The sequence below is a fragment of the Dipodomys spectabilis genome, unplaced genomic scaffold (assembly GCF_019054845.1).
Source record: "Dipodomys spectabilis isolate Male_0828 unplaced genomic scaffold, ASM1905484v1 ptg000043l, whole genome shotgun sequence".
NCBI classification, from domain to species: Eukaryota; Metazoa; Chordata; class Mammalia; order Rodentia; family Heteromyidae; genus Dipodomys; species Dipodomys spectabilis.
In genome coordinates this window covers 34481651-34492500 of record NW_024870720.1, presented here as the reverse complement: position 1 = coordinate 34492500, position 10850 = coordinate 34481651, and the positions used below count along the sequence as shown (strand labels likewise).

The 10850-nt window shown below is 36.1% G+C and overlaps 1 protein-coding gene across 3 annotated transcripts in view; it reads left to right on the top strand.

Annotated features, from left to right (window-relative positions):
* Prkg2 (protein kinase cGMP-dependent 2) overlaps positions 1-10850 on the top strand; it is a 114190-nt gene that overhangs the window by 70953 nt on the left and 32387 nt on the right. For all 3 annotated transcript variants that reach the window (XM_042678156.1, XM_042678157.1, XM_042678158.1), the window contains 3 exons: positions 544-680; positions 2675-2764; positions 5189-5330. In XM_042678156.1, coding sequence (XP_042534090.1) covers positions 544-680; positions 2675-2764; positions 5189-5330 — 369 coding nt within the window. The remainder of the gene's footprint in view (positions 1-543; positions 681-2674; positions 2765-5188; positions 5331-10850) is intronic.

Here is a 10850-nt window from a genome sequence, read left to right as displayed (position 1 = left end):
CCAATAGAAATCTCTGCCCAGATGGAAATGGAGGAGAATACAACTGAGAAATTCAGTTTCTGATTTTTATTAACTTTAAGCAACCTTGTGTCATTAGTTGTTACCCTAGTGAAGAGTGCAGATATGGAACTCCATGTAGCACTTCTATTTCTTATTTGAAAAATGAGAGATGACAGTAAAAATCAATGAATAAATGAATTACATCAGAAGTGAATATTGAAAAGTGAGAATTTGGGGCAATTCTTATCAAAAAGGCTTTCATGTTGTACAATTAAAATGGGATGACTCTTACTTCTCTTAACAAGAATTATTTTCTTGTTTCTATCCAAAAAAAATTTCAGCCCAAATCTTTGATTGTTTGGGTAATCTTGATGAGAAGGAAGTAGATTCATGTCAATGTAACACCAGTCTAGAATGATATGTGGTTAATGCTTGCATATTATATAAGTGTGAGACCCGCTTAAGCTTCTAACATGTTTCATATAAATAGTGCAAGTGTTTCCTAGTAAGTTAATTTTGAAGATGCCTTTATCTCTTGTATAGGTTAAAGTAAAAAATGAGAATGTTGCTTTTGCTATGAAATGTATACGGAAGAAACACATTGTGGACACGAAACAGCAAGAACACATCTACTCGGAGAAGAGGATCCTGGAGGAGCTGTGTTCTCCATTCATTGTAAAGTAAGCGAGCACAGGGCCCCCAGACATGTGTTTCTGGCTCATCTTTTCAGTGTTTGCATGCTAGAGGACAGAAGGAAGGAGGAAGGGCGCCTCCACTTCACTTGCAAGTCTCCAACAAGATCTAGGGGCAGAGTTTCTAGTTTCTTTTTGTTTATGGGTAAACCTCACAAAAGTGTGTGTGTGTGAGTGTGTGTGTGTGTGTGTGTGCATGAGCACACACGCTCATAGACTATCACTGCAATATATTTTGAAGTGGTTGTTTCATCCAAACCTGGGCCTTGCAATGCCTAAGTACCCAAGGAAAAATCTCCTAATAGTTAATGTTTTAATTTCTAGAGGTATCACTGGAGTTTGGAGGAGAAACAGAAATTACTCTGAGCTATTACGTTTTTCATTTGTTAATTTGTAGGTGCATTTATAGTATAAGCCAGTATATAATTTTCATAGTGCTCCTGTGTACAATTGTAGTGATTTGGAGGTGATACATGGTGTTTTATAATGAACAAAAATTATATTTTCATCAAATGCCTTGAGCGAATCTTTCTTCCTGTGTTCCCAGATGATGCATATTACTATTTTTCAAGGTGAAAGCAAATCTAGATTCAAGGCAATGCTGCAATAATCTTCTAATTATCTTTCTATTAATCTTCTCAGATACTCTTTCACAATTACTATTTCATTCATCTGCTATGATGAGAAGCTTAAGGGTATAGATTGGGGTGTATTCATTTTCTACTTCTAGACCTTCATAAAGTATGTGACATATAGTAAGGCAATAATAAGAATAAGGATAAATAAGTGATGAACTTTACTATAAGGTTAACATATATAATACATGTATAGAGAAGGTGGGGAGAATCATCACATTTGTCTTCCTAGCCTAATAGGAGGATCAAGTGAATTCCTATTTTTTCAATAAATATGTATCATCAATAACACATAAGTAATATACAATCAAATGAATATGTATGTTCAGTGAGAAAACTGAGCTTGCATAACTAGTAATTGTTCAAGCTGGAATTTCAGCCTGGCTCTAAGGCTTAGGCTCTGAAACGCTGTATTAGAGCTTCTTCCACATGCATGTGACCTGGCTGCTCTACTGTCTGCACTAGCCTGGGAATAGTGCTAGGAAGAAAAATTAATCTTTTGATCATTATGATGATGCAAAAAGTGCTTTCACTCCATGTTAATAGGGTGTCACTACTAAACACCACTACAGAACTGAGCATTCTTTTCATGAGTACCATAGCTTAAACATTCTCTGGCCTTATTATTAGGTGTAGAGAATCACCTTGCTCACAATCTTGTCTTTTCAGGGCAATACAACTTCAATTCCTTAAAGGTGGAGCTTGCTAAAACTAAGTTACAGCCCAGCCCTCCCTCCCTTTGCCCAGTCTGCTTCCTCTAATATCACCGCATATAATAGATGTTATTCTCAATCACTCTCTTTTAGATTTACTGCTTAGAAATCTCTGTCTCAGGGTCTGTTTCTAGAGGAATTTAATACCAGATAATAAGTTTGAGGGCAAAAAACATGAGGGCATAAGAAATAAAGGCATAACTTATTTGTGAGAAGCCTATCTTCAAAGTGCTATATACATAGGCCTGTGGCTTTGGAGGGGAGAGGTGATATTTGGTAGGTGGGGTAATGAACTGCTTTATTAAGAAGGGGGACTTGGAGCTTAGCCTTGGAGAAGGAATAAAACTTTCTCAGTGCAACTGAGACTAAGTAGGTCAGCCTGTGAGAAGAGGCAGAGCAGTGTAACTCCAGAGTTCCAGGAATGATCAAAAAGGACTTGGTAAGAAGCCCAGTTTAGCTGTAGGATATCTGTATGGAAAGGAGGGTCATTTTGCCCCCGATGTTATTGATGATGATTGTAAAGCAATTTTAAAGAGTTTTAAAAACATATTTCTCAAAATAACTTGTTTGCAAGAAGCCAGAAGTACAAAATGAAATCTAAACTGTATTTCTGTGTTCTTATCTGTCTTTACAGATTATACCGTACTTTCAAGGACAATAAATATGTGTACATGCTTCTAGAAGCCTGCTTGGGTGGAGAGCTATGGAGTCTATTAAGGGACAGGTAATGAAAAGAGTTAAAAGCAATAGTTTCTGTCTACTTCCATCTGGACAAGAAGATACTGTACTTAAGGGTCCTAAATAAGAACATGAAGATCACTTATGAAGGAGATCACTATAGAAAATATTATCACTTGAAGCCAGAACCTGGGGTTCACACTTGTAATCTTAGCTATTTAAGAGGCTGAAACTTAGAGGACTAAGATTCAAAGACAGCCTAGAGAGAAAAGTCTGTGAGATTCCATCTCCAGTTAACCAGGAAAAATGTTGATCTGGGGACATGGTTCAGGTGGTAGAATGCCAACCTAATAATTAGCACAAGCAAGCTGAGCAAGAGCTTGAGACACTGAGTTATAGTCTCAGTACTGGCAAAAGAGAAGAAAATACTATCACTTGATAAAGTAGTAATAGTGATATTAGCTAACATTACACAATCTCATAAGCAAGAATTCATTGCAATGTCTATTTTATGGATTAAAGAATTACAGCATGAGGGAAGAAGCTATCTGAACTTGAAGATGTAGTAAGGGTAGATTTACATATTTGCAAATTTTGAAGAGTTTGTGGTGGGAAGGGGCTAAACTCTTACTGAAATGCAGAATAAAATGTCCATAAGGTCCAAGCTGAGAGCAAGGGCTCACACTTGTAACCCTATGAGAACCATGGTTGGGAACAGTATGATCAAAGTTCGTAAAACCCCATCTCTGCCAATATGTGTTGTGATGAATGGCTGTCATTCCAGCTCTGTGGGAAGTGTAAATAGGAGGTTCTCAGTCCAAGTAAAAAGCAAAAAAAACAAAAGAGCTGGAGGCATGACTTAAGTGGAAGAGTACCTGACTAGCAAGTGAAAGGCCTTAGGTTAAATAAAAAGATATCTAGAAAAGTTCAACTTCTCCAGAGGAGTGATTTCCGTTCAGTCAAAACCACAGCTAGTTACTAAGAACCACCTATGTTGAAGGGTCCGTCTCAGACAATTTGAGGAGTTTCTGGGCAATGTAGATTTTCTATTCAAAGACTAAATTGTGTAAAAAACAAACGAACAAACAAACAAAAAACCCAAATTGTCAGGTGCTGCTGACGCATGCCTATAATCCTAGCTACTCAGGAGACTGATGTCTGAGGGTAGAGGTTAAAAGCAAGCCAGGGCAGGAAAGTCCATGAGACTCTAATCTCCAATTAACCACTAGAAAACTGGAAGTGGAGTTGTGGCTCAAAATAGTAGAGCCCTAGTCTTGAGCAAAAGAGCTCAGACAGTACCCAGGCCATAAAGTTGAAGCACCATGAACAATAAAACAAAAAAATTAAAAGAAAGAAAAAAATAGAATTTATTTGGAGAAAGTATGTGATTGTAAAGCATTGACATTGGCAACCTATGACTAAATGGGTAATGAGAGCTATAAATAGAAAGCTTAGAAGAAGGGAAAGAGAAAATATGATGCAGAAATGTTTGATGTAAACACTATATACCTACAAAACTTTGGAAAAGCAGAAAGGTAGAGAAAGACAAAGCAGGAAGGTTGACATAGTATTAACTCTTTTGGATGATGAACATAAGAATATTTAGAACTAAATAGATTGTACAAATATAAGTGCAGCAGAAGAGGAAATAGGAATCTAATCCCCATTAGATGATATAAGTTAAGGTTAAGCACACAGTTTCGCTGGGGACAGTGATTTTTCAACTGTGACTGCATATTATCATCATATGATGTCGTAGGCCAAACTTTATGATTCATTTAATCTGGTTTGGTGCCTGGTAAAGCAATTTTTTTTAAAAAACAAAATGTTGGTTGGGCCACGCACCGGTGGCTCACACCTGTAATCCTAGCTACTCAGGAGCTGATATCTGAGGATCATTGTTCGAAGCCAGCCCAGGCAAGAAAGTGTGTGAGACTCTTATCTCCAATTAGCTACCAGAAAACTGGAAGTAGAGCTGTGACTCAAAGTGGTAGAATACTATCCTTGAGCAAAAGAGCTCAAGCACGGAGCCCAGGCCCTGAGTTCAAGTCCCATTACAGACCTAACCAAAAAAAAAAAAGTTGCTTGGTACACTCATGACTAAGAATCACTGACCTCAACAAGAAAAGTCTGTTGAACATCAGAGAAGAAGATGAGCATGTTGTTAGAAATAGCCAATAACATGTTCCTATCACAACATGCCACAGATGTCCAAAAGCATGTTTTCTTATTTTTCTATTTTACGTGTTCATATGTGTGTGCTAGAAACAATTACTTAAATGTAGACATTTTGATTTCAGCAACACCATTTGCATCAAATGTTTCCCTCAGTTCCTTTAGGATCAGCAGCCTAATTCATTGCTCTGAAAAAAATCCACATCATACACATATGCAGTGTAATAATGGACACATAGAATAGCACCAAAGACATATATCTAAGATATTAAAAAGAAAAATGGTTTTATTCCAGGGGCAGCTTTGATGAGCCCACCTCCAAATTCTGTGTCGCTTGTGTGACAGAAGCATTTGATTACCTGCATCGACTAGGTATTATCTACAGAGACCTGAAGCCAGAAAACTTAATTCTAGATGCCGAGGGTTATCTTAAGTTGGTAAGCTAAGTTCTTTTATTTATAGTATCATATGAGATATTTCCAGAGCAAAGTTACAGTTGTCATTTTCTTTGTAATTTATTAGAGCTGTTGTTTTCACTCTGGCCTTTGAAATTGGTGTGTAACAATGTTATGGATTCATTCTTTGGGCTTGCAAGTTCAATGTGACAGCCATATTTGTTTCTTCTACTAAAGAGTTACAATATAATGGACTGCTTTCAAATTTAGATTTTTTTAGGGTTTTTGTGTAACAATTTTAACTAGATTTTTAAGTGCTTTGTGTATAAGGACTAAGTATGAATAATAAAGAAAATAATGGAACTCCTGCACTATGATATCCAGATATACACAGAGGGAGAGTCAATAAACACATAACAGGTGTTTGGAAATCTTTCCAAGTGAATCTAATGATGAGAATCAAACTAAACCATAGGCCCTTTGAGGACAGAGACTCTCCTTGCTATCTGTAATTTATTAATGCCCAGCAGAAACTCTTTTGAGTGTCATACTGTAATGTTATCAGTCATAGGAACTACTTTCACTGAGAAACTATGTTAGAACTGGTTTTGGTCATAGCTATGAAAAAATCAAGTTACTTTGGAACTCAAGAAGGAACCCCACAGGATGAGGAACCAAGGCTGAGATTTCCTGAGTCTATTTTGATAGCTCCCTAAAGACATTAAATCATTTCTGAACTTTACGATATTAAAAATTCTCAGGCTCAAACTCATATAAGGACATAATAACATTATTTAGTGAACATTTCTTGTGTGTAAAATATACTATGCTCAAACTTTTAAAATTAATCTAATAATTGTGTGTGTGTGTGTGTGTGTGTGTGTGTGTGTGTGTGTGTGTGTGTGTGTGTGTGTGTGTGTGTGTGTGTGCCAGTCCTGGGGCTTGACCTTTGGGCCTAGTCTCTGTCCCTGAACTTTATTTGTGTTCAAGGCTAGCGCTCTACTACTCGAGCCACAGGGCCACTTCCAACTTTTTCTGAGTAGTTTATTGGAGATAAGAGTCTCATAGACTTTCCTGCCCAAGCTGGTTTCCAACCATGATCCTCAGCTCTCAACCTCCTAACTAAATAGAATGATAGGATGAGCCACAGGTTTCTGGTTCTATTTAACAATTTTTAAGATAGGTTTTTATAATATATATGATATAATTATGAAATTTAACCTTAGTGATTAAATTACTATATATATGGTTATGAAAAGCATTCTCCTTGTGGAGTAAAATAAAGTCTCTTTCTGTGTGAAATTTTGCTAACTTCCAAGAAATGTTTTGGTCCATTCAAGTTTTATTTTACCCATGAAAGACAGTATGAGATCGGAAGTACTGACAGAAGTCTCAAACACTCCTTTTATTCACAATTCCTTCATTGGCTGTGTCTCTAGAGCTCTTTAGCTTCAGAGGAAAATAGAAATCCTTTGACATTCTAGTTCCATGACTGTTATTTGTCCTGCTCATTCATTCGCCAGCAACCTAAATAAACAGTAAAAACTAAAACATGTAAAGATTAAAGAGTAAATGTTGAGGGCTGGGAAGGTGGCTCAGTGGTAGAGTGCTTGCCTCACATGCATGAGGCCCAGGGTTGGATTCCTCAGCACCACATAAGCAGAAAAACCTGGAAGTAGCCCTGTGGCTCAAGTGGCAGAGTGATTGCTAGGCTTGAGCTGAAGAGCTGAGGGACAGCGCCCAGGCCCAGAATTTAGGCCCCACAAACGACAAAATAAATAAATAAATAAATGTTGAGCCAGGCACCGATGGCTCACACCTGGAATCATAACTACATAGGAAACTGAGATCTGAGGATTGTAGTTTGAAGCCAGCTCTAGTAGAAAACTATTGAGATTCTTATCTCCAATTAACCACCAGAAAATCAGAAGTAACACTGTGGCTCAAAGTGGCAGAGTGCTAGCCTTGAGCAGAAAAGAAAGAAAGAAGGGGAAAAAAAAGCTTAGGGACAGTGCTCAGGCCCTGAGTTCAAGCCCCACAACTGAAAAACAAACCCCGAAAAGTAAGTCTTGAATATTTCTGCTCTACATATGTATGAAACTAGCATCCTGAAATCCTTTCATTACAATGTCTGAAAATACAAGAAAAGACATGACAAGCAGTATTACAAATACATGGCTGAGTTCATACTATAGGATGGGTCTGAGAACCAAGGCTAAGTAGTAGTTGATGGTGAAGGTCAAAATGGAAGCTGCCATCTTGTGAGTGCCAATAGCACTAAGCTGTTGAGAGGCTTCATTTTAGTAACTGTATACTTTAGTAGATGAACAGGATACCAAGCTCTGGACATCGGCAGTACATAAAAGTTGAATCAGAGAACATTAGGTATAGATCCAGGTATCACAGAAATTAAACTTTCAGAGGGAAAGAAAACAGGAAACAAATATCAAATATATAAAGATAGAAGACATCGAAGGAAACATGCCTTTCTTATTTTGGCTCTTGGTTGATGAACAGAAAAGTCTCCTCTAAGAATTCTTGGCCACAGACTAGTCTTAATTGAGGTTGGTTGCTCAGTTTTTAAGGATGGAAAATAGAAGCAAGAATTTAAATGAATCCATGTTGTAGCATTCCCAAGCTATTAAGACTCACTGTATAGTCTCTCTGGAAGCATATACTCAAGAATTCCAGGAGATAACATTCCAGGAAGTATGAAGTCACATTAAAAAATAAAAATAGGACACCAGTGGCTCATGCCTGTAATCCTAGCTACTCAGGAGGCTGAGAAGAGCAGGAAAGTCCATGAAACTCTTACCTCCAAGAAACCACCAGAAAACCGGAAGTGGCGCTGTGGCTCAAGTGGTAGAGTGCTCACCTTGAGCTGAAGAGCTGAGGGACAGAGCCCAGGCCCTGAGTTCAAGCCCCACGACCGACAAAAAATAAATAAATAAATAAATATAACAAAATAAACATATGACAGAAAGGAAGAACTACTGTTAGCATTACTTGCCAGAAACAAAAAAGGAAAGAGCAGAAGCAGATATTGTGGAGAAATCAGATGCAGAATGAACAGTAAGTGTATTTAATGCACTTTCAAATGAATAAGGAACAGAGACTTTCAAAAAAAAGATGTAACAAATTGAAGGTAATTGAACATATTGAACAAATTGAACATAATTTAACTTAAATATGCAACTGAAACTTTTATTGATGATGGGATAGCTTTCCTGGTCTAGACATTTGATCAGATTGATTCTAACATATTCATAAGCTTGTGTGAAGGCATTAAAGCCAAAGAAAAGGTTTTCAAACCTTAATAAAAGGCTACTAGGGTAGGTGGTAATAACAAGTAAACAGCCTGTCCACCACTGGGCACTGCACAACATTCCTTATTGGATAAAGAATGGGAAGCAAACCTTTAGTTAACATCATACCCAATGATAAGATATTGAACATCCTTCCAGGTAAGAATAGCTAATCTTACAAATTTGATTTAGCATAGTGACAAAGGTCTCAGCAAATGAAATAATCAAGAATGGGAAATAAAAGTCAAAGATTAAAAAAGGAAGAAATTTTCTGCCTTATTTGAAAACAGCATAAATTTGAATGTAGAAGTCTAAAAATCTACTGAAGAAGTACAAGAATTAAGAAATTAAACTTGATTATTGATACATAATCAATGTGCAATTAAAATGTTTCATTTTCATATACTAGGAAAAAATTTAAGTGAATAAAGATAAAAATTGATAACATCAATTTTTATAAAATTTATAAAATTTTTATATAAAATATTATCCTACTAAGGTGATATAATTATTGTGAATAAATTATAAAAGAAAATTAATGTGTAAAATTGTATAAGACCTCTACATTGAAAATGACAGAATATACCATGAGGAAATCAGTAATTAGCAATACATACTGTGTTTCTTGATCGTATAAACTCAATCTTTCTGTAATAAGATGTTCCAAATGATCTACAGAGAACTTTTCTCCTAAAATTTACATTTTGTACAGAATATTTAGAAGAGACAATAGCCACATTGTAAAAGAAGAATAAAACTGAAAAATTGTGCTATCTGATATCAAGACTAACTATAAAACAATAGTAGTGAAAGAAGTATGATATTGGTACAAGGATTAACAAATATCCCAGTTTAGTGATTGAGGCTCAGAAATGGACAGTCAATGAAAGAGTAATGCTAGGTTTTTCAGGAGGCTTTGCTACAATAATTGTATTTCCATACGTTAAACAAAAAGAAACAAAAGAAGCTGAGCCTGTTTTCTACCTTATGTTGCATAAAAATTAATTAAAATGGATTATAGGGCTATGAAACAGTAGAATGAAAAACACTACTAATCTTATATTTAAAAAGAATAAATTAGCCTCTGCTACCGGTGGCTCATGCCTATATTCCTAGCTACTCAGGAAGCAGAGATTTGAGGATTGTGGTTCAAAGACAGCCAGGGCAGGAAAGTCCATGAGACTCTTATGTCCCTCCAATTAATCACCAGAAACCCGGAAGTGGCACTGTGGCTCAAGTGGTAGAGCACTAGCCTTGAGCTGAAGAGCTGAGGGACAGCACCCAGACCCAGAGTTCAAGCCCCACAACTGAAAAATAAATAAATAAGAAAGACAATATAAAATTTTAAATTCTGATAATCAAAATACACTGCTAAGAAAATGTCATGACATAAACTAGAAGTAAATATTTTAATATCTTTACATAATAAAAGGCTTGCATTCCAAATATGTAAAGAACTACAGCTTACTAATAAGCATTTATTCAGAGTATATGATATGCATCTATGGAATTATCACAATGAGACTCCTTGTAATATTAATCTGTGATATTAAAATATATATATTTACTGAAGAAGGACACACATTCAACTGTGTCTTTTAAAAACATATCATCAGTTGGGCACTGGTGGCTCATGCCTGTAATCTTAGCTACTCAGGAGGCTGAGATCTGAGGATCGCGGTTCAATGCCAGCCTAGGCAGAAAAGAACTCTTATCTCCAATAAACCACCAGAAAACTGAAAGTGGCGCTGTGCCTTGAGCTGAAGAGCTTTGGGACAGTGCTCAAGCCCAGAGTTCAAGCCCCATGATTGAAAAAAAAAAAAAATATATATATATATATATATATACATATATATATATATATATATCGTCAAAAGCTTACAAAATAGAAAATATAGGAATGGTCACAAAGAAATGCCACTTCACACCACTAGAATTACTGTAATTGAAAAGTTCATCAATACTAAGTGCTGGTGAGGCTGATCCTATATGTTTCTGTAAGGAAAAGAAAATTGTAATCTAATTTTAGCAATAGTTTCTCACTGAAACATATACCTATTCTATCACAGGAAACTGCACATTTGCATTCATTCAAGAAAATTAAAATTAAAAATTCAAGCTTACATTTTCATAGCAACTTTATTCCTAACAGATCTCAAATTAGAAACAGCACAAATATTTATCACCAAATGCATACATTAACATATACAGTGCATTCACCAACAGAATGTACTTCAGGCAACAAAAAGAATAGATT